General features: G+C 38.1%; 2 protein-coding genes across 3 annotated transcripts in view; one reads left to right on the forward strand and one right to left on the reverse strand.

The window, feature by feature from the left end:
* Positions 1-1666: 1666 nt before the first annotated feature.
* Positions 1667-16717, forward strand: TMEM120A (transmembrane protein 120A). 2 transcript variants are annotated; one of them, XM_072416838.1, is made up of 12 exons: positions 1667-1825; positions 7154-7272; positions 9082-9195; positions 9321-9380; positions 10251-10346; positions 10716-10805; positions 11901-11966; positions 12728-12789; positions 12878-12970; positions 13468-13532; positions 13658-13726; positions 14956-16717. In XM_072416838.1, the coding sequence occupies exons 1-12, from the start codon at positions 1754-1756 to the stop codon at positions 15067-15069; spliced, it is 1020 nt and encodes a 339-aa protein (XP_072272939.1). In that variant the 5' UTR covers positions 1667-1753; the 3' UTR covers positions 15070-16717. The 2 variants fall into 2 exon arrangements, with proteins under 2 accessions (XP_072272939.1, XP_072272945.1); XM_072416844.1 differs by lacking the exon at positions 7154-7272 and having other exon boundaries at positions 1684-1825.
* A 2017-nt stretch (positions 16718-18734) lies between these two features.
* Positions 18735-24262, reverse strand: part of POR (cytochrome p450 oxidoreductase) — a 17005-nt gene continuing 11477 nt past the window's right edge. The window contains exons 11-15 of the mRNA XM_072416851.1: positions 23782-23931; positions 22829-23096; positions 21903-22048; positions 21275-21360; positions 18735-20778 (exon numbers count right to left, since the gene is read on the reverse strand). Coding sequence (XP_072272952.1) covers positions 20634-20778; positions 21275-21360; positions 21903-22048; positions 22829-23096; positions 23782-23931 — 795 coding nt within the window. The 3' untranslated portion in view covers positions 18735-20633. The remainder of the gene's footprint in view (positions 20779-21274; positions 21361-21902; positions 22049-22828; positions 23097-23781; positions 23932-24262) is intronic.

Consider the following 24262-nt stretch of genomic DNA (forward strand, 5'->3'; position numbering starts at 1 on the left):
GGTATAAAGATAAGATACATAGCACAGGTGGTGGAACAGGTGCGTATTACATTGTTTGGTCCAGGTTGGCCAGGTTTAGCCAATGTTAATGTGACAAGTTCACTTTAAAGTACATATAATATCCCAAGATGTCTAACCAGCCATCTCAGATCCACACACCACCTCCCCTATGCTGTATAAATAAGGAGAAAGGGAGGTGGTCTGAGCGAAGTCCATTTCTGCCAGGACCAATCAGTAATTTTGTGTACTGATTAGGGAATTTATTACTAAGATATACTGCACTTATTTCTGTACAGATGTAGTAATCACTCTATCACTGACATAGAGATGACACCTAGAGGGGGGAATCTGTTTTCAATACATTTTTATACAATTTTTTAAAATTTTAATAAACAACACAGACATTTGTATTACCAATAAAACAAAAAAATAAAACACACATGAACAAACAACAAGAATCTTCATTGAAATAAAAAGAAGGAAAAGCAATAAAAGTAACAGTAATAACAACGACAAAATAAGACAATCTGAAGGCCATAAGACACAGAATTGAAAAGTATTATACATGTAGCACAATCGAAGATGTAACAACCTGGTATCAAGATCATGTGGAGTATGGTGATCCAACCAGGGGTCCATACTTCATAGAAACCAGGAAGGGAATCCCTAACAACAGCAGTCATCCTCTCCATAATTATAGTATCTGTGATATGTGAAATAACAGCTGCGAAACTCAACGTGGGTTTCCGTCAAGCTGATGCTATGACTAGTCTAATTGCGAGAAATAAATGGGAAATCAACCGGTTTGCATGAACTGAAGGGACAGATTTGTGTAGTAATGCTTCCCTGGGATTCTTGCGTATAGTAATATGCAGTATAGTGCAGAGATGATTATACATGCAAATCCATAAACACTTAACGACAGGACATTCCCACCAAACAAGCAGAAAAGTGCCTGTCGCAGTCCGGGCGGGACCATGTACCAATGGAGCATCGTTCTGTATGCATTTTCATGTGTAAGAATAATGATAAAAATGATAAGGACAATAACAAATCATCGGCAAATAACATGTTTTCATGTTCTATATCGAGTCTGAACTCCTTTTATGTCTGGGTTTGTCCGAAAAGCTGCAGCCAGAGGTTCCATAGCCAGGGGAACTAGATGGGGATCTGAAAGAAAATACGCTGATCAAAATATGACAAGCAAATAGACAAGCAGAAGCCTTTTATTATTATATAGTATTAATATAGCGCCAACATATTATGCAGCGCTGTACAAAGTCCATAGTCATATAACTAGCTGTCCCTCAAAAGAGCTCACAATCTAATGTCCCTACCATAGTCATATGTCTTTATTACAGTCTAAGGACAATTTTGGGGAAGCCAATTAACCTAAGTGCATGTTTTTGTAGCTCCAGCTCATGTATTTGTATATTCCGGAAAGTATAAAGCCATGAAATGGGCAATAAATGATGATACAGACGCTGGGCATAGCATACAGTGTGTGATGACACATTGTCTGCGTACATTATGTACAGTGCTCCCCCTCCTCTCCTCACAACACTGAGCACACCACTAGGCGGGAAGACCCTTCAACTTCCCCAAAGCACGTGACCGCAGAAGCCTCCTTGTTGAGTGCTCCGATTTGTTGCCAAGGAGGGGGCGTGTCAGCCGGTCACAATTGGTGCAAAGGAGTAATCAGGAAGTGATGCGCTGGGTTGAACACAAGTGAGCTGTCCCCGATCGGGGCAACATGGCTTCTGCGGGGCTCCGTGATTGTGTGCGGGAATGGGAAGAGCTGCAGCAGCATTACAATGAGATGCAGGTGAGCGAACAATGCACCACACGCTCTGCGAGCTGTGTACACAGGGCCGTGTGACATTGGCCCCGCCCCGCTCTTTAGTGATTGGTGGAGTCGCCACAGCCTACGATGCTTTATGGAGAGAGGGTCAGAGGAGGAAGTCGTCATGGCAACTGTGGCAGTGCAGGGGTACACAGTGTGCTGATGAGTGTGAGCAGGCTTATTGTTATGGAGGGGTTATAAATACAATGTTCCGTATGGCAGGCAGTGTAGAAAGTGTGCAGGCTTTAATGGGCTGCAATGAGGACTATTTATTTTTATATGTTGAATATGTCAGGAAAAATATATTGGCTATGGTCAGACTGGTGGTATGGTTGTGGTGCAGTTACCACTTCCTCGTGCCAGGGAACCTCTGCAGCGTCTACCTGCGGCAGCCCCATAGAGAATGAATGGGGGTGGTAGGTGAGTCGTCCAGTACTGCCACTGCCACCAGCTGCAGATGTTGGTTATTTAAGAACCAGTGCCCAAGTGCAAGGGACAAGTCGGTGAATCTGGCGTTCACTGAAATATTAAGAATCAGGTACTGCCATTGAAATATAAGGAGCTGGAAGATTCTTCACCAGGGAATGTTTCAGTCAATGCCCTATTCACCGCTTTATAAATAGACTCGAGTAGAGGAATTGTGTTTATGGAGGATAAAATGACTGGGTTGTACATTGAGGGGAAGTGGGGTCAGGTGTTTTATGTAAATACCTCTAAGGGGTAAATACCCGGGGGTCCCGATTTACACCCTGACACTAAATTGGCCTTATTGTACAGAAGTCACAGATTTCTTGTTGTACCTGAGATGGAAGATACGATTACTGATATCGCGGCTGTTGGAGACTTGGTTGCAGCACTGAGACACAGTCGGCCACAGAGGATCATGAAAAAGTCTTCATTTTGCCATCTGTAGCACAATGAAATAACATAGGTGTTATGAAATCACTAAATTGTGCTGTGCCAGGAACATGGCAGGTGCAGAATTTTACCTCTGACTGTTGGTTTAGTTCTTTATGTTCATCCATTTAAACCTAGCTGAATGGACATTCATTTATAAATAATTTCCACTTCTCCGCATAATCTATAAACATTTTTCCATTTCTGTTCTGATCTTCTACCTCTTTCAGCCCTCTCCATGTTTGTCAGGTTAGAGGTTGTGGTCTCCTCCAGGGGTGCATGTGACAAAACAGTACACAATTGGGAACCTATGTCACCCTGTAACAAGAAATGAATGAACAAGGTTCTGTATGGCAGGTTTACTATTATTATTTTAATAAAACCTGCATTTTTTAGGATTAAAAACGTCTTTTTGAATGACATAACATGGCAAAGTTTATAGATGGAGGTGCACTACATGTTTTCAGCTAGGGTATTCCTGATATTTGATTGATATGTTACATTGATCATGGATGCCCATACTATTACTGATTGAGCCCTCCAAACTCTACCCCTGCATCCCCTTCCCACTGCCTCAATGGCTAATGCAATGGGAACATTTCCCCTGTTTTCTGTACCATACCAGACCTTGCCTACTGTAGCATATTAAACAGCAGAGAGGGTCGCCATGGGTTGCTGATTGTAGAGATATATAGACTGGGCTAACTCCTTCTTTTCCATGCTTAAATTGTTATATAGTCAAGATGAGGTTTAACATGCGAGTATGGTCGGACTACTCTAAAGGTAAAAACATTGCAACAATTCTCCTTTAACTTAAGTCTGATTTTGGGAATAATTATTCTCTGTCCCTGGTAAAATAAAATCCCATCTGAAAGAATGACAGAGATGTTTGCACAATTGTGTATCCATTTCCCTGGAAATGCAGTTTTAAAAAGTCCCCAGAAGCTTGCATGTGAACCCTGGTAAGAACTATCAAATTTTTAATGAATTAACACTTTAAAAGAGCACCTGCTCTTATCCACAGGATCAAAACTGACCTGGAAATGAATCTACATGGAGATTTGATAAAAATGGCAGAATTCATACTTTATGTTTTGTACATCTCCCACTGAACCCAGTTTGGAAGTTTTATTACTGACACAAAGCACCTGCTGCACAACAACTAGCTAAATTATACTAATTTATAATCCATTTAGGCAATCAAGTACTAAATCCAATAACAATAAATATATAACACCATTTGATGGAATAAGTGCTGCTTTTTCTAGGGAAAATGATTGGTGGAATGAAGGTAAACCCTTATTCAGCCCACGTGTAATGTTATCTTGTGTGAACTAAACACACTGGCAACACTGTTACCTGTTTAAACTTTGCACTTTTGTGAGAAGATTATCTGTTGTCTAGTTATTATCATCTTCAACAGAATTGCAAGCCTTAACTTCTTCCCTGTCAATAAATTGCTAACTCATATGTGATCTTAAAAAAAAAGCCTTGTGGGGAAGACAGAGAGCTCTTGGTGACACAACCAGGCACTGAGAGGTCTGCACTTTGTCCTCAATATTCCTCGTCATGCAGTTGTGCAAGGACTTCATAGAGTAATGTCTTCACAAAGGGCACTGGGGCCAGAGTTGGTCAGGATTGGCACTGAGTTTTCCTACAGCTATTGGTTGTCAGAAGTGTCTTGTTCTTCTGATAGGGCTCATCTTACACCTCACCTTTATATAGCACAGCACCAGTATTAGGATGCCATTTTAATGTAATCTCTTCAAGGGTCACTTTGCAAGATCATGTGCAGAGCTTTTTTATTTATTTATAGTGACAACTAAATTGCTTTTGATAACTTGTTGCTATGTTTCACAGAGGAACACTCATAAACCTAAAAGTATTAGGTCCACTTTTACGCTTTATTTTTTATAGTATTAAAATGTATTTTTTTTGGACTAAAATGAAATATTATAAATAACTTTTTATTTATAACGCACCAATATTACACAGCACTGTATAAAAAATATGCCTGCAGATGATTACCCTTGAACCTATTATGAATCCTAAAAGAATTGTTTCTTAACCAGGATTCTACAAGAAGTCCTCAATAGTTCCTCTGTGATCCAGCATTGCACTGGATTTATACCTAATCAATGGTGGCTTCAGTTCCCTGACAATCATGCTGAGCACTCACATGCTGACTGATATCAAGCTGACAGTACTCCTAGGGCTCTATTTATTAAACAGGGAATCAGACATTCCTTCGTGGGAAGCTTCCAGGTCCATGTGTTTCAATAGCAGTAGTTGGTTCCCACTGGGAAATTTCAGGTTCCCTGATTTATTTTTAAATACAGCCCATTGAGTTTCAGTTCTTCAAGTTGTTAAAGTGAGCAGTGTAGGATGAGTGGAGCAACCTTCAGAGGGCCAGCAGTATGGAATGAAAGGACTCCTGTTTATTACAGGCTGGGTTCACATTTGTGCATAACATTACTACATGCTTTACTTTCCACAGTTCTGCACTACATAGTAATGTAAATAATTTGTATTGGTGCATTGTAGTGCATTCATTCTAAATGGCCTTCCAATGCACCCTGCTCATGGACCAGTGGTCCATCACACCCCATTTCAGATTACTGTACAGTGGTAGGGTAAACATAAAATAGTGCAGCTCTTTTATGATCTGAGCACAACTCCATATTCACCATAAATCCAGAGATGTCTCTGCTTCAACTACTTTGTTGCCACTTAATGTCCTCAGTCTGATGTCCAGCATCATTCCGCCTACTTCCTTTGATCCCCAGCTGTCATAGACCTACCCCAGGCTGTGACTGTAAATGGAGAAGCAGTGCAATGATGAGCTCACTCTGCATTCTTTTCTATGAGCATGCTTTTTGTAAGCACATGAATTGGCTTCTTGTTCTGATTCTTCCTTTCACATGCCACCCCTGCTGGGACTGCCAAGAGGAGATTTTCAGGTCATATTCAGGTACATACACTACTTACCACATATCCATTATCGGTAAATCATTTTTTGATCAGATTTATTGTCTGTTATAGAAGCCTAAAGTTCAGCGTTAAATCCCGAATCTGTCATTATATCGGGCCCCTGTAAACCTCTATTCTGCATCATTCAGAAAAAAGAAGGTTCAACCATTTATGTGTGCTGCATTGTAAAAAATCATCCTATATATTGTTTTAAACTGTGAGTTTAGTTGTCTGCCTGGACTTCTGCTTTGAATAGTTCATTGAAATGGTATAACTATGGAAGTCTTTGTCTGTTTACTTGCTCACAAGACGTCCATAATGCAGCAGTTGTTTAAACAAGACAAGAAAATAAAAGACAATAATCTGCTGCTATATACTGGGACCAACAGATGTAGCCAGGGCCCGCTTTGTTACATAGCCATTGTGTGTTTTTCTATATAAGTGAACATAGCTCTATTTTCTTTGGCTAAGCCATGTAACAGCTGGAAAAACATCTGAGTGGAGTGGAGAAGAGTGGAGGCAACAAGTAAAGTATGTAAGCTGAGAGTGATATTAATGAAGCATTGCAGTAGTACCAGTGATAAAGTTAACTTGGTAAACCTAACCTGGGTCTATGATGAATAAGGGTGATACTCAGCTACAGTTGTAGGGAATCTCCAGGATGGAACTGCAGCATCATAAGTACTGGCCAGATGCACCGAATCACCTTTTCCCAACAATTTATCACTGTCTCATAATGATATTTGGCTGACTGCTTCTCACCAAAAGAAACAGATTGACTTTGGTACAGACCAAACATTATTTTTCTTGAGTTTGGATAGAATGTAGAAGAATTAGAACCTTGTTGCTTTTTCTTGCAATCTTGAGATTTGCAAGAGAATTTCTCATTTCCCGTCCTACTGAAAACAGTTTCACTAGACAGAAGGTGAGCTGTCCAAAACCACCACAAACAAAATGCATTGTATTTCAGTCTGTGCCCCTGATACACATTATGCCTTACGTCCTGCCTGGTAGTGAGTAAAAAGCAGTAAAAACCTCACTAATCTGACATTTTTTACAATAACAGGCAGTATTTAGTTTATAGAATACACTGATATTTTATGAATGCTGCAACAATTATTAATTTTCCAACCACTTCCCTGTGATGATTATTTTGGCTGTCATAGGAATGTTAGCAGATTTATTGTTATGATCTGATTGGGTGGCAGGCACATAGGGGATATTGAAGCAATACATGAGTGACTACTGTGATTATTTATAACTTGCCTGCCTAGATTTTATAATTTGGTAGTCTCATGTTACCCACACATCAGACTTCTGAGAATAATTGATTGAAATAGTAACTGAGTTTCCTAGATGCTGATACTTTTCATGCCAACTCAGCCTTACATTTAGCCTACTCTGGGGCCTTTGTTAAACGTGTCCTTTTGATTTATCTGCCAGGAGACCCATCGTTCATACAAGCTGAAGTTGGAGGAATTAACAAAGCTGCAGACACGGTGTTCTAGTTCCATTACTAGGCAGAAGAAGAAGCTAAAAGACCTATCCGTAGAATTAAAGAAGTATGTGATGCGTTTGTCAAATGGGAATTAAATGGCAGCTGCAATCATTGTTCAATCCAGACAATGACACTGTAATTGCTAAGCTGATCTTGCATATATATCCCCTTAGAGTATACTCTGACATTCAAAACCCTGCCTGCTCCAGATGTACAATAGTAGCATTGGTTTACATTTTTTTCTTTATAAATGAAACTTTGAAGATCAAGCATAAATGCATGACAAAGAAAAAATGATAAATTAAGCTATTTTTTTTGGTAGTTGCAGTTTTTTTCAGAGTAAATTAAGTGACAATACTTCATATTATAGGCCGCTGCTGCTGTATGGGGATTGCAACATTTTCTTTAGATTTTAGGCTTGGCCCTAGACTACCCTTCCTAAACCTTTCTGTTACTTACAAACCCATAGTAAAGATCAAGTTGGAAAGCTGAGGGGCTTGGCAGGTTGAGACCAAATGCATAGGTGCAAACCATGACAAGCATGTGGCTGGTAAAAAAAAAATGCTAAACAGCTAGCTAACATGGTCTCAAAACCTAGTGAATATGGTCTCTTGGTCCTGAGACACGGGCACCATGGGCTCCCTGCTGTCCTAGCACCTGGTCAGACCAGGTTGACCCACCATGATTAGGAGGGTACTTGGACCCTCAGGGTTCCTGCAACTAGTGGAGTTCTGCTGACCACTTCCTTACATGAAGAACACTTAGTTTGATTGCCTCACATACAAAGAGCATACCTTGGGATCCCTATCATACTGTGAAGAGCACTCTGAAGCCAATACGGTTTGATTTAAAAAAAAAAAAAAAAAGTGCAATCCTATCTTCAATGTGATTTTACAGCCATATAGCCTGTAACTTTTGTGCTACATTGTTTACACTTTTAAATCATTACAGCCAGCCTGTTGTGATTAAAGCTACATACAAATGTTAACTTCTGTGGGTGGAAACAAATATTTTTTAATTGTTTCCAGTGACCAAACAATTAATATGGTGAATTGAGGACAATGGAAATTGTATCAAGTAACAATCATCTAACATCTGTACACAAGATTTAGTGGACCGATAAAGACATTTAGAGACGATCTAAATTTTGCCCTAATTTTCCTATTGTCGCCTACTGTGCACTATTTACAATTGGCCACTAGATGACAAAATCATTATTTTATTTTGCATTGAAATGAGAACAGCCAGAGGGATTTGAATGGCTGTCTGTGAACTTTTAGCCAAACATAAATAATTTATTAATACACCCCATAGAGCAGCGGTCCCCAACCTGTGGTCTGCGGTAAAATTTTGGTGGTCCGCAGCTCTGGCTGGTGCACCCCTCAGCGGGGTCAGGAGAAAGGGGGGATGCACCAGCCAGACCTACTTTCCCATCGCAGGTTTAGAGCTGCGATAGGAGAGTAGGTGGGTTCTGGCATTGTGACGTCAAGTTTCTTCCCCTTTGACTGACACACGGCTTCCTGCACATGCACGGTCCTGAGTCCCTAAATTTAGTGGTCCGTGATGTCCAGAAGTTTGGGTACCACTGCCATGGAGTTTGTATTTGGGCCTAAACAAAAATAACCTTTCTTGTTTTATGTGACCAATCAACCTGCACTAGGACGGAACTTTAAGTAGCTTTAACAACTATCTATGGTGCACAACTGAGGCTATGCATGTGTTTTTCTCTTTTAGATTTGGAAAACTTTTATGCCTTCAAGATAATTTGTATGACTATTAATCCAAAATGGTTTTGTACAATTAGGATGGACATTGTTCTTTTTTTTTCTCTATAAAATATGCCCGATATTCTGTTGTCCTTGCTTGTATACAGGATTAAAAGCAGCCAAGAAAATGAGGAAGAACAAATTAAAGACATACAAGAAAACATTAAGTTGAGAGAGAAAACATTCTTTGAGATGGAGTCTTTTCTTCCAAAGAAAAATGGGTAAGAGATATATTCCAGAAAACTTTTTCTGGAGTGTAAGGAAAATATTAAAAAAGTGAACATAAAAATAATTATTAAATGAGTGTAAAAGCAAAAATATCTTTTCCATATGATGTCTATTTCAGATTATACCTGAGCCTGGTATTGGGGAATGTCAATGTGACTCTCTTAAGCAAGCAGTCTAAGTAAGTATAGAAAAACATTTTGTGGATTTCTGGTAACTTTTTAATGCACCGCTCAGTGATTTTGACAATGGAGGTGAGCACTCAGTAAGGTAAAAATACTTATTGCAAAAGGCACATCACCTGTTCCTTTCTGCAATAAAGCTCTACCTGATGGTAGATTTTTAAAGTGGAACTTTAGTTTAAGTCTTTAGTCCACCTTAAGGCTACATACACACCTGCAATGTTTGGTTCTGGAAATAATCTTTCATGAGCAATTCTAGTGACAAAGGAGCACTGTACACACAGCACTATTCTGTTCTGTGGAGAATGTGTGGTACCCCACTGTGCCGCTCCCCATTGAGTTGTACAGCAGTCGTTCCCTGTCGGTTGTTCACAGATCCGTCAGGTTCTTACTCGAGATGATCCTGACTGTTTATATTGGGTGAGATTCCTTTCATGTGTATTCATAGCCTAAGTCTCCTCTCCCTCACTGTTAAGACTGGGTATCAAAACTATGGTAAGTCACAAGGTGAGAGGCAGCATCATAGTATTGATCTGTGTCAGACATTATATACACAGTAAAGTGCTTTATAAATACAAAGATAGTTTGTCATCCCTGATCCATGTGCTTAATACAGGAAGTAAATACTGACATTAGTTAATGCCTGAACACAGATGGCTTTTTTGATACTGAAGAGAATATCAAATGAAGACATTGTCAGGAGGAGTACTGTGATATCTGTGATATATAATACATACATATTGTTAGGGTTGCACATTACTTGCATACATGTATTTGACATGAAAAATATATCTATTATCATGTGCACTTTAAGCGCTTTTCCTTTTTATCAATGATCATAGTCGCATTACATGTATTTATTTTACCAGGTTTGCTTACAAAGATGAGTATGAAAAATTCAAACTGTACCTAACCATGATCCTAATGGTCTTGTCCTTTTTATGTCGCTTTATTCTGAACTCCAGGTAAGCTTACTATATATACATTGTTAAACATTTCAGTAAATGGTATTGGAGTTGTAGGGGTTACTTCATTTAATGTTTGTTTTTATAGTGCCAACCCCAAATAATAGTAAACAGAGTTTAGAAGAAAAATATTCACAAAAACACCCTCTGTTCTCTTTAATCCTTTAAACTCTATTGTTAAACATGATAAAATAAATTGAGCAGGAATATTATCACATGTAAATGTTCACAATAGATTATTTCACCATTATTATAGAGACACCATCAAGATTTGCTTTTAAAAGGGAGATGGCTGTATATGTGATATTTTAAGGTTACTTTGAATTGATTGAATATCTTTCATATGCATATGTTTGTTTTGTCTTACAGGGTGGGCGATGCTGTGTTTAACTTTTTATTGGTTTGGTATTACTGCACACTTACAATCCGTGAAAGCATTTTAATCAATAATGGTTCCAGGTTAGTGAATACTGTCATTGTTTTCCTATATTCTGAGCTTACATTGAGGAGGCACAAAAATCACTGATTTCCCAAACACAGTTATGTTTAAAAGAATAATCTGCTTATAACTGTTACAGCTGCCTGTGAACTTGTGTCAACTCCCAACTGAACTTTCAAACCCTAAAATGTCTATTGTCATAGCTGATCACTTGCAGTAAATGGCATCATCTTAAGCTGTAAAGGCTGAGTTCCGTTTTAAGTGGGGGGGGGGGAAATGACTTGAGATCAAATTTATAATGGAAAGCACATATCACACCATTAATAAAAATCACAGCCAGAAGTGTAGTTGTTGAAGCTACACAATGGAATACAGAAGGGGCTGTGACCACCTAACCCCAGCAGATTGTTCTGCCTGTAACCTTGTCAAATGGGGCCCTTGATACACTGGACCTGATTTATTAAAGCTTTCCGAGGCTGGAGAGAATACTCTTTCATCAGTGAAGCTGGGTGATCCATCAAACCTGGAATGAATCTGGTCTAGGATTAAAAACATTTGCTAGCAAAAGGCAAATTATCTTTACGTTATCCATTCCAGTTTTGCTGGATCACCTAGCTTCACTGATGAAAGTGTATCCTCTCCAACCTAGGAGAGCTTTCATAAATCAGGCCCACTGTGTCAGCCAGCCTACATGGAAGTACACTTTTTTTTTTTTTTTGGAACCACAAGTGCTGACGATTTCTTTATGTAATTGATTCAGTGTCACCATTGTTGTGTACTACACATTTCCTGTTATTTGAGGGGTTTGCTGTGTGACAATATATTGCAGGTTAAGTTGTGAACAGAACCGTCATTCAGTTCTGTTGCTCTCTGCTGGCTTCTGGACTTGCAGAACACATTTGTAAAGCATATTGCTGTGCTTTATAATTTTGCTGTACTGTACTGCCATACCACTGCTTTCTAAATTAGCATATTGTCACCAATTGGTAAAAAAAATCTAACGTGGGGTTTCCACACTATAGGCCTTCCCCATCCTACTAGAGGGATGCCATAGTCAATGTTTCATGAGTTGTGTGAAACTATTATGTTAATACATTTATACTTTGTTTTCCCAGAATTAAAGGCTGGTGGGTCCTAAATCATTATATATCCACCTTCCTCTCGGGCGTCATGTTAACCTGGTAAGTTTTTACATGTTATATATGTATCCTCTATATTTGTTCCCCATGTCTGCTTCTGAGGCAGGTCTAGGGTGTTATTCTGGCTTGGGACAGGCTTTTGAGAAAGGCTGGTAACTGCTACATACATCATAAATGTACATGGACTTCTTCATCTTTTAAAATGACGCTATTCCTACTTGTTTATATTAATGGTAGAAATACCTCAGCTGCCATTGTTTGCCTCCTTCTAAAATCTCTGTACATGGCTCTAATACTTACTTACCCAGACCAAGATCCAGATTGAATATTATGAGATCACAGGCTACATACTGGTTCCTACCCAAGTGGCAACCTAAGATTATTTTCGGCTAATATTTGTCATCCAATAATAAAGATCTCAAATCCTGGTGGGATAAGTATTGCTATGAATCAGCCCCAGTGAAGAAAAATGTCTGAACTTTATTGTCCAAACCTTTGGGCAGGGAAAAGTGTGGGGTCCTGGGGCATTACCATTGCAGACACCAGAAGGTGATTGCATTTCCTTAATGATTCACATAATATGTTATTTTGACCTGTTAAGGGTATATAGCAATTGTTTGTTTTCTGCCCAAGTTCTGCTTTAAATGGTGACCTTGGAATTTGTTTAAAGTCCTGGATTTCAACGATTCTAATAGGATGACAGTGACTTTCAATAATCATTACTGTCGAATACAAGTTTAATTAGATTCAAAATTATTATCCATTAGATTTTGTCAGGTCAAAAAATTGTTTTTGTTTTTCAGGCCGGATGGATTAATGTACCAGATATTCAGAAACCAATTCCTTTCATTTTCTATGTACCAAAGTAGGTGTGATATTGTGTGTGTGTGTGTGTGTGTGTGTGTGTGTGTCAACATTTATCTCCGAGCTTATAAACTGTTTTGCTCCTGCAGGCTTTGTTCAGTTTTTGCAATACTATTACCAAAGTGGCTGTTTGTACAGACTACGAGCTCTTGGGGAGAGGCATAACATGGACCTTACTGTGGGTATGTGGAAGACACTTTAACTATATACTGTAGATCTATATTAAACTGGACTCAAAGGTAAAGGTTTTGTTGTTTGAGAACATCTAGAAATTGTAACTTTGCCAAAACTGTCCCTAAATAAAGAATTCACCCTTTGTATTAAAATTGTCCTGAAAATTTCAGTACACTTCTTGGTCTGTGAAGGTACCTAGGCATTCCTGTTCTGTGGCCTTATAGTTTTATATTTCTAGTGTAAGAACTAAGGTGTTGCTGCCTCCTCCCACTAGTCTCAGAAATGCTGGAGGTTCTCTAATAAGGAAGCAGAGCTCTGCTTTTACCAAGATGGCCACTTTGATACAGCATTTTTTCCCTCACCATATACATTGCTACATGGAAAAAAGACTACAGTTTTTTGAAAGAAAGTGTGAGGATTGAATATTTCTGCCATGTGACATAATAGCGTTTTGTGACTTTGTGTGTCTGCATTATTGTACTAATGTATTTTCTATCCCTTCTAGAGGGATTCCAGTCCTGGATGTGGAGAGGATTGACTTTCCTTCTGCCATTTCTCTTCTTTGGTCAGGTATGTGTAGTAATAAGTTGTGTAATTGTCGGTTCTAATTAATAACACCATAATAAGCACATCAGTGCAAACCATATGTGTATTTAGTCTGGGCTCTTATAAAAGTGTTTTTCTTTGTGTTTTAGTTCTGGCAGCTCTATAATGCCATCACACTCTTCCAACTAGCCAGGCATCCAGAGTGCAAAGAATGGCAGGTAATGCACATTGTATTGTGTGTGTGTGTGTGTGTGTGTGCGCGCCCATTTCTACACAGTTATGCCGGTCTGGTAATAAAAATAAGTTCACACCTAGTGCTGTGCAGCAATATGAGCTAGATTAGTAGGATGGGAATCGCAGTGATTCAACCTTCTGGCTATATGTTACCTTATCATCATAAGCCATGTCGATTGTCTATGAATCAGTGTTTCTAAAGTATGTCATTATCATCTGCTCATAAAGCACCATTCTATTTTGGAGGTAGGTTTCAATATAATTTCTACAGACTGGAAAAACAAGACATGAACTTAGTTTTCAGCCTTTTGTAACTAAATTAGTTCAGTGTTTTTTTGTGATATTTTGTAGCCAGGGTGACGTTTTTATTTTGTAGACTGTGCTACTTATATAATAGACTAGGGGTTTACACATATACAGTATTTCCAAACATAAAATTACGTTAGTGTAATTATATAATATCACATTTTGACTGCATGCCTAGAAGTAAGTATTGGTAGCATTAGGACTTCTGTAATATGAATTAAGTTTAGATGAAACATTCATTTCTAAGGAAAGAGTTATGTTATTGGAGTACTCACAGCGGCACTTCTGGGAGTGTCAATCTTCTTGTCATCCCTCCAATTTATTTGAAATTACAGGACACATTAAACAATGTATAACTGCAATTGTTTCATGCAATTCAAAACAACTAGTCACAGGTTCACTTTAGAATACATGGAAGGACATTTGTGAATGATCCCTTAGAGAAGCTTAGTAGGGTCTGAGTTGATGGGCTTTGATCTTTTAATGACATCAGTTTAGGACGCTTCAAAGAGCATTCCAAAATTTTTTGAAAGATGCATCTGACCTGCACTTGACCTGTCTAAAGTAGATTTTGATTTCTCATAGAATTGAAGAGTGCCAAATCCAACACAGACCCTAAACAGGGTGAAGTTTTGTGATCTGTGAGAAAAAAAATCCTGTATTTTTTATTCCCTTTTTCACATTTGTGTATTAAAAGTAAAAGAACAGTAGTAGTCTAAACATTATTTAGTAATCCTTAGAAAAGATACATTTTGCAAGATAAACAAGCTGCTTCTTTTGTAAATCACCTCTATTGTGTCCAATGAAGACATGAGTACAGTTCACAGACTGCATTTGTCTTATATTGTGATATTTTTGAATAATAATCAACATTTCAGATTTATAATATTTGTTTTGTTATTTGTAGGTAATAATGTGTGGTCTCCCTTTTCTAGTACATTTCTTGGGAAACTTCTTCACCACTTTGCGAGTTGTTCACCAGAAATTTCAGAATGAAACTGATGAACAGAAGAACAAGTGAATCGGCTATCAGCGTTAATATCTTGTTGTCCTGCAATTATGGGAAATCCATAGGATGAATGAGGCTGAATTTTTTTAAACCTGACACTCCAACTTTTGGTGCGACTCCAAGCCACTGTTTCACTAAGAAGATGCTCAGCCTGCAAAGACAAGAATTTAGTACCCACTGAAAATGACTGGGCTGCCAAAGTACCTTACCCTGCTCCAAACTGTACGTCACATGTTCCTGGAATTGCCATTCTTTGTGGCCAGCCTTTATACATTAGGGTGCCCTTTAAAATGGACTGAAATGCATGTTACATAATGCAAGCATCACTACAACATGAATATTTAATTAAATATCACCCTGTCTGCACTGCCAAAACTTAGCAGTGTTTGGTCCTTTGCTATAGAATTTGTTTTCCTTTTTTGAAAACCTGTTTCCCAATTTTTTTGACACCATATTTATAAATATGGGAACAGGTTTTGTTCCCTGGCTTATAGGCTTCTAGAATAGGAGAATACAGTAAGTGTGAATTTAGAATTTAGAAAATTCTTTCACTTAAACTTCCTGATCACTTTTTCTGTAGAAGCAGTAGGTAGCCGCTAGGGGTCGTTAGAACTGCATGCAAATGTAAGTCTATTGCCGTCATAGATTTTTATATAGTGATAGAGTGTACTTACTGCTTCTACAAAGACCCTGATCCCCAGTTCATTCTTTATTATCACCATTTTCATAATAGCAAATCAGACTGGTTGCCACTTTTATAAATATAGTAAACACCACAGTAAGTGATAAGCTGTGATTTTATACATGGAACAAACAGTAAATTTGTGTATACATAAAAACATAGGCATATGCACTTGACAATTCTTTGTGGTCCAGATGCCATGTCCCTCACTGCTTACAGAGGCCTATGAGCAGGCAGTGAGCTAAAAGCACAGGGAACTATCTGACACGCTGGAAGAGAAGATTCTTCAGCTTCTTACCTCTTGCAAGAGAGCTGGACGTGCAGGTACTAGGAGGGTTTGGTAATAATGACTTTCTTTGCAGGATGGATCTCTTGTGAATGTTTTCAGTGACTGTTGCTTTAAACACTCCTAGTGCAAGTTCAGCTGCATACTAATATTTCTTTTTTTCTTTTATCTTAATGGAGCTCCAAACATTTTTGTGTAGTGCACATAATTAAGGTTTATCCCTAGCCAAAACTAATGATTCACCACTTTTCTTGACGGGCTGAGAATTATTAGGACAGATGATGATTTCAAATCCATATTCCACAGGCTGAATTTTTACTTTCATGTCCTATTCCAGAGGCAGACAGAAATCTCCCTAATAAGATACAAATATTTTGGCTAGGCATTGTCATATCCAGTTTTTGTTCAGAACACATATATGTGTGTGTATATGGCCCTCTAACTACATGGATGGGAAACAAACCCAGTGTCACAGAAAGTATTTGTAGAACTGAAAGTATTGTATTTATATGTAAAACCTGTCCAGATTATAGGGCTCATAACACTATGAAGTCAAATTAAGAACATTGGGTGGTCTGTCTTGATCACTGATTTGTCATTCATCTGTTATCCTTGTGGAATTGATATTTCCTTTGCTATACACTCCTTTCTTTGCACAAACCAAATGTGCAATAAAATATTTCAGTAACTGATTTGCTGGTCTTTTCCTTATTCTAAATATTAAATCTTAGTTTTAGCTTCATTTTCTAACCTCATTTTCATTATCCCACTGGAAAACATGCATTCTGCATTGCCAGGGCAAGATTTCTGCTACAGGGGAGCAAAAACAGGTTACAAAGGAAAATAATGTGCAGTGTAATTGCCATCATGTTCTTGCTGGGTAGGGAAGATGGCAGATCATGCCTCAGACTGGGGCTGCATGAAGACCCCTATGGAAGAGCTGCTCCTTAGGTAACGCTTTCCAGAACTACTGGTTGTCCCTGTGCTTCCTAGGATATGCTCAGGAAAGCTCCTGGGAGCTGGATGAGAACTGAATTCACTGAATGATACACCTTTTTCCTCTACACACAAGAAAGAAAATAGGAGGTGACACCAGAATAAGGATAAGAGTGGTGAGAACAGAGAGTCAGGGTGTGGGAGGAAAGACACCAGAGAGAGAAAGGTGACACCAAAGAGAGATGTGACTCTGGAGAAAAAAGGTAGACACCATTGTGTGTGTTGCATCCAAAAAAACCTTGACTGCTGAGGAGCTGATGCTGCAGCCTCATTCTACAGGATCGTGTGACACTATATCCATATATACAACACTATAACAAATATGCAGGTGTTAATCATACATATAGAAAACACAAATTCCAAAGCAAACACCATATACAAGATTATCTGTGTTATTAACCATTGAAACTAACCATTTCACAGCTTAAATCAACATGTTACAGCAGAAGGGATTCTAGCATTTCTAAGAGACACAGAAAGGCTGCCATAAAATAATGATATCCATGGATGTTTAGGACTATCTTTTGTTTGACAGGACAACAGTTTATACCAAGGAAAACAAAAAAAAAAAAGTAAATAAGATATGATGTATTGTATAGCATAGGCATGATACAAGTCCACATAGAATACAAAGCAACAACAGTACAGAATGTATACATTACTTAGAGCACACAAAGAACTATGGGTGCGCGCAACAACCACCAAAAATACCACAGTGTACAAAATGGCAAAAATGTCTCAGCAAGAGGCCATGGGTGTGCTGTAATCACCCCTTCAAAGCAAGCCACTTGAAAGTACTAAAGCAAAGCGTACATACATTAGGTTTGCAGCACGATGTGAGACTATAGGGGCCCCATCACTGTCATCAGTCTGGCATGCACTGGAAGAACCAAGTCAGGTTAGAGACTGTAATAGTAAGAGGTTAAAGACACCCATAAGGTTACTCAATATACATTGACCAGAAACCAGAACCAAACAAGAAGTCTTTGCATAAACCATAATAATTGTAAGCATTTGGTCTACATACAAGCCCAACCAAAAAAAAGGATTGCAAGTGATAAAAAACAGCACCCCATAACTCAAAGAACTTTAGTATATGACCAGGGGATGGGAAATACAGATAATCTTTTCTGTGTCGTACCATTAATAGGCCAAAATTAGGATCCTCTAAATGTCCCCATATTGTCCATCCATCCAGTAAAACATTCCTCCCTTTCAAACTATGTGTAAGTGGTGCACTTGGTACAAATTGTAAGTGCAAGTTATTGTGGGGAAAGGGGGAGGGACACATAAAACAAGGACTTGCATCAAATGAGCAACAGCAAGATAATAATTCCTTCTATTCCTGTATTTCAGTCGCATTACGGGATTGCAATACAGGAAGGAAGGGGGTTTACTGTGACACAAGGCAGAATTTTAATATAACAAGCCAAACAAGAATTGTCACCAAATTTACCTTTAATATTTATATTGTCCTTACCCCCAACATCTTCATACAGTGGAGAGGCTCATAACTGACTTAGGTCAGGATCACATGCTCGTGTTGTGGGTACAATGCATTCCGCACCAAGCTCATTACAAAGAAAGGAGGAAGTGTTTCTGGACACCCAATAATATTCTGCCTGAACACAACACATCATGCTTTATTGCACTGCATGGTTGTTTATTAAAGATTATCTGGGCACCTTGAATAACATAGACAAGACTCCAAAGAAATGGAAAATTTATACTTTATTTCAAAGGTTAATGTGTATTTAAAATTATTTACAATCATCATAATCTGTAACAATATTTTCATAAAATTCCAATCTGACTACAAGCATTAAAAATGGATTTACTTTGGAGTAAAATGTAAAATGCAGAGCTGGAAAATGTTAAAAACATTAGTATGGAAAATTACAGACCATATGAAAGAGAGAGAAAAAAATATTGTAACCCTGAACCAACAAGCAAATGTGACAAATTTACTTTGCTGTCAACCAAGGTCGTCGGCCCAGAATGAACAGCAGCTCTGAACAATAGATCTTGGCTTGTGATCAGTGGTTAAAGAAGAACTTACAGTACCTGCTGACAGTGCAGAGGAAACTGAAGTAAATGAGTAGCCACTGTCCATAGTAATCAGTGTTTCCTTGTATGAAGGAACTAAGATCACACCGTTATGGGCAACGGCTTCATATTTAGTCCAGTTTTAATATATCAGCTCCACTGGGCCACCGGAACTGCCATCTACTGTGTTCTACTTACATACGGTACATAGTATTGATCTTAATACATTCTGTACTCCATGCTTATCAGTACATTTTCTTATGTAAAAGCTGGGAAATCTAAAACATTTACCAGTCTATAAGAATACCATCAATCACATGCTGGACACAAAAAAAAAAAAAAAAAAATTTATCTGGTGCAAAAGCAGGTCATTTCATTTACTTTTCTATGCTGCATGAAGGAATAAATAGGGTTCTGGGTATCTGGGTACGAAGCACATTTAAACACGTGGAATTGTTAGTTTCAACATAGAAGAGACAGCAATTAGGTGGATGTACAGGACAGTGAGAAGTGCGGACACAAAGCAGATGACACAGAAAACTTTTCCATTTGTGGCTTTCATATGTAAATAAGTAGTTCTGTTTGCAGAACTCTACTAGTATACAATATCTAAACAGGTCACTGGAGGGGATTTAGAATATATTCAGTGAAGACGTTTGTAGTTTTGCTTGTTTTCCCAAACAGGCAGTGGCATTTTACAATTACTGGAACCTATATCCACGTCTTCCTTTCAGTCATAAGCTTTGATGCACAAAACTAGAATTATATCTGAATTAACAGGTCACGTTTTGCAAGTACAAAAAATATAACATAAGCCAGGCAGAGAAAACAACAAAGACAGGAAATAAAAGGCAAACAAAACCTAAATTCTACAAACAAGGCACAAGCAAAAACACAGTTTCATGGACACAACTATATTGAGAAGATATGAAAGGAAGGGAGATAAAACAATCCACACATACTGTCCCTAACCTATGATCCACAGTAATCCAATACATTAAGTAAACCAGCAAGCAGGCTCTGCTGTACTGTATGCCTGGACAAACTGCCCCCATTATCATTACAATATAGCTAAACTATCACTGAAAATCTAAGCATTCTGATTCACACAGAACCACGTTTATCCAACATGATCTGTTAAAGCAAAATACCAATTGTGTAATTTGCGTAACTGTACTAAACAGGATGAAGGGTTTCATGATTCTTTTTCTGCTATACATGGTTCTTCTCTACATGAACTGATATTGCATTACCCCAAAAGAAAAAAGCTTTTATGTTCTGGACAGAATAAAAGCAGATCCCTTGAAAGACAATTCTAGAATAAAAGTCCTTTTGCATCAACGACCATTAAAAGTTTGCAAACACAGAAGCTGCTGTGTTGACAGGTAAAGTTCAAAACATAGAATGAATGTAGCACATTTAGAACAGTACTAAACAAGGCAGCTGCGGCTCTTCAGAACTGGTGCTAAAGACGAGCGTTATCTGTGAGACTGTTTATTAACTGGCTCATGTTGGATCCCGACAGCAGCTAAATGCCACCTCTACACACAACAGATTTTGCCTGAATTAACTCCAGACATCTTGAGAGTAGCGGCCCTTGGTCATTAGTTTTTTAATGTAGTCCACTGCCTGAGTATGATCCATCTTGCCAAATTCTTCTACAATGTCATAGAAAGTGTTCTGTACATCACGAGCCATATTACGAGCATCACTGTAGGAAGAGAACATTTACAGATGTTTAGGGACACCATTTTTTTTCAATGGAAAGTACTGGTAGTATAGGAAATGTCAAATAAAGCATTGTGTTCTGACATTAATAATGGGGGCTGCATTATATAGACAACACAGAAACAATGCTTTTTATTTGAGCAGTCTGTGCTATGAGACAATACCTGAAACATTGTTGTGCTGACTGCTCCAATTAACAGCTGTAAGAATTTATTTAAAAAAACAAAATGCTGTTTAACTAAATGCAAAAGTATTGATTAGTTACTTGCTTGATAAGATTCACATTGAATAGGGCTAATCTGGTTACAGTTGCTCATAAATAACCTGCTGGTGTCAGTGTTAAATTGCTCATGAATCACATTCTCTTCCTGGAAGCCCTGCAGCACTCATTTCCCTATTAAATCTTATCAATATCAATGCAACAGTTTAAAGTCTAAACAAATTCTGACATTTCCAGGACTTCAGCTGGGTCCACTTACCCGCATATATAGATATGAGCATTTTCCTCATGTATCAGCTTCCACACATTTTCTTTGTTTCTCTTAAGAAGGTGCTGGACGTAGACCTGTATGGAATCAAGAATTAATGCTTTACTGAACACAACCTACACATCAACCCTTTAGACCCAAATGTAGCACAAATAAAAAACTAAAGAAATAATCAATAGAAAACACATGGTTGTACTCTCATACAACAATCTAGTCCTGATAAATGGAAGCAGAAAAATATGTACAAATATGATGAGCTGTCACACAAAACAGGAAATATGACATGGACACTGATTCTACTATCTTGTAATTATCACATTTTTTCTTGTTATGGTGTCATAATAAACTATAAAGATATAAAGCTGGCCAAAAAGGTTATTGTGACAGCGTACACATGTTAAATTCAATTTACTGAACCATTACCAGGCCATGTGACGCTTTTCAAAATAATTATGAACAGCAGAATGAGAATGAATAGTTAGGATTTGAAACAAACAAGATGCAACCTACCAGCACCAACTTTTTGCATTCCATTAGCACCCAAAACTACTTTAATCAGCCATTGTACATAAATACACTTTGCCCATTACAGAAGTTTTCCTAATCCTCGTTTCCATACCTTATCGTTCTGATCTCGTGAGAAAGCAACATTCAGCTGAGTAAGAACACCATCTTTGTGAAATTTGGAAAGTTCTTCTTTGTATAAATAGTCTTCCTGTTCACGTCGGCAGCCATAGTATAGAACGGTCTCTCCAACCTCCTTTCCTGAAAAATAAAACATTGTCAGTAAGGTCTATAGTCGGTGCTACACATTGGATGAATGCCTAGCCAACACAATTCCCATAATTTTACTAATGTTCATCAACACTGAAGTATAGCAAGACAACGACAATTACAATCAGGGCAGGAATCTTACAGGGAACTTTTTTTTTTTTTTTAATATGGTGAAGTTTGTGGTAGTCTTTGACAAGTGAGCCATCGAATGGTATTTATGTGACATACTAATCACACTCATGTTATGTCTGATGACAGAGTTGCTGTAACTAAAAAGCAAAGTTCTTCTACAGGCCCCACCGTACACTAATACTGAACAGTGACCCATCCCTGATCTCCCTGTATGTACAAAAATATTCTTTCTACCAATATTTCTAGGAAGTATGCATACTACATTAAAATTAGTAATGAAAGGAATATTGTTAACCTAGACACAATACTATACATTTTTGTCAGTAGGTAAAGCAGAAAACATGGTAAACCCTAGACAAAAATTTATCCATTGATCTGCCAGTGATACACACTGTTCTATTGGGGGATGGTTGATAATAGACATAATTTTTGAGTGGTATAAGCCTCAATGTGTTGTCTTTTGCTAAGCTACACAAACCGACCCGCTATTGTCCACAACATAGAAGCCAATAATTTAACAGATCACAAGGGAACAATGAGTAGAAAAAAAACCTATTAAAAAAAAAAAAAGTTACCATGAAAAAAAGAAAGGTATATATTACAACTTTTTATTACTGCTGTATCTTTCAGTCAACTTACCTTGCTGCTTTAACCATTCTCTTTCCTGGATGAATCCCACAAATGGAGCAATGCCAGTGCCAGGCCCAATCATTATGACGGGTGTACTGGGTTTAAAAGGCAGTCTAAATTGTGACTTGCGGACATACATGGGTACTGTTGATTTGTGGCCGTTGTCACTTGGTTGCTTATTTTTCAGCCAGTTGGTGGCAACTCCTTTGTTTGTTCGGCCAGTCTTTGTTTCATACTCCACAAGTACTGCACAGATATGTATAGAATTGGCGTGGACCTGAGACATAGGACAACAAGAATTAATAAGCAGGGGGAATAGTATGCCATAAATATATGCTAATACTAAAAGTAAGTCATGAAAAATGTCATGCCTTTCTGATTGTCCTGTTTTATGAATGTTAACACTTTGACTGTTCGGTACACCTGTTCATCTATTCATGTCAGCTAAGACTAGGCACCTATGATTACAATTAGCAATAGCTCACCAAAATTGGCACAATGCCCAGGTCAACTCATGCTGGTTTCTTGAATATAACAATTAGTTCACTGTATTCAAAAATGCCTCCACAGTCACCAAAATCAGTCCAATATAGCAACAAATGTTGGCAGTTCTGAGGCGGAAGAGGCTCCAACCCAGTTTTAGGAATGTACAAAGTGGCCAGTGAGTGTATGTGTGAACCACATTAAGGAATGTTTTACAAGAGTGGAGTTGAGATGATTGACCAGCACAAAGTGATTAGACACATAGACTGTAAAAGGGCAGAAATTAGAGGACTATGTTATTGAACGGACTCTCCTTCAAAAAAAAGTCTTCAAGCAAGTCTAAAGTACAAGTTGCAAGTTAATTAAAAAATTACAAAAGAAAAAGAAACTCCAAAAAAGGCAAAATATAAATAAAACATGATTGTTTGATACTAGGAAAAACACTACTGTAAATGTAAATAGGCTTTGTTAGAACTTACCTTGGAAGAAGAAGCAATTGAATAGTACCGAGCCTGAAGACGGGGCAGCAACTCACAAAGGTGGTCAAGTGGAGGCCGTAGTGAAGGCATGTCTTCCAGAATAGCCAAAATATTCCTCCTTGCTTCCACAACCCAGCTTAAATACAAAGCCTATGTACAATAGAGAAACATACATTTAATAATAGAGCGCTTTTTTGATAATGAAGTATCCATTATCCTTTTTATAAACATTGGCATTTACAGCCAATGCTCAAAAGAAGCAGAATGCACTGCAAGCATGTAAAACACACAAAATACACAAAATGTGTGGGAAAAATATCTTTTAAAAAGCTGCAAGGTCACACACTTAATAAATTCCATTCTGAAAACAATACCACCACATGTTATATTAGATACAGACTTGAATAGTGCATTGATTTATTAACCACCTGGGCGTTAAACCCGACTTAAGCTACGTACACACGTCAGATTTTTATCGCCC

The sequence above is a fragment of the Pyxicephalus adspersus genome, chromosome 1 (assembly GCF_032062135.1).
Source record: "Pyxicephalus adspersus chromosome 1, UCB_Pads_2.0, whole genome shotgun sequence".
In the NCBI taxonomy this organism is placed as follows: Eukaryota; Metazoa; Chordata; class Amphibia; order Anura; family Pyxicephalidae; genus Pyxicephalus; species Pyxicephalus adspersus.

Coding starts and splice junctions, on each gene's coding strand:
- TMEM120A (XM_072416838.1), top strand. CDS start 1,754: ATGGCTTCTGCGGGGCTCCGTGATTGTGTGCGGGAATGGGAAGAGCTG. Junction 7,273..9,081: donor CTATCCGTAGAATTAAAGAA/GTATGTGATGCG, acceptor GCTTGTATACAG/GATTAAAAGCAGCCAAGAAA. Junction 13,533..13,657: donor CATTTCTCTTCTTTGGTCAG/GTATGTGTAGTA, acceptor TTTGTGTTTTAG/TTCTGGCAGCTCTATAATGC.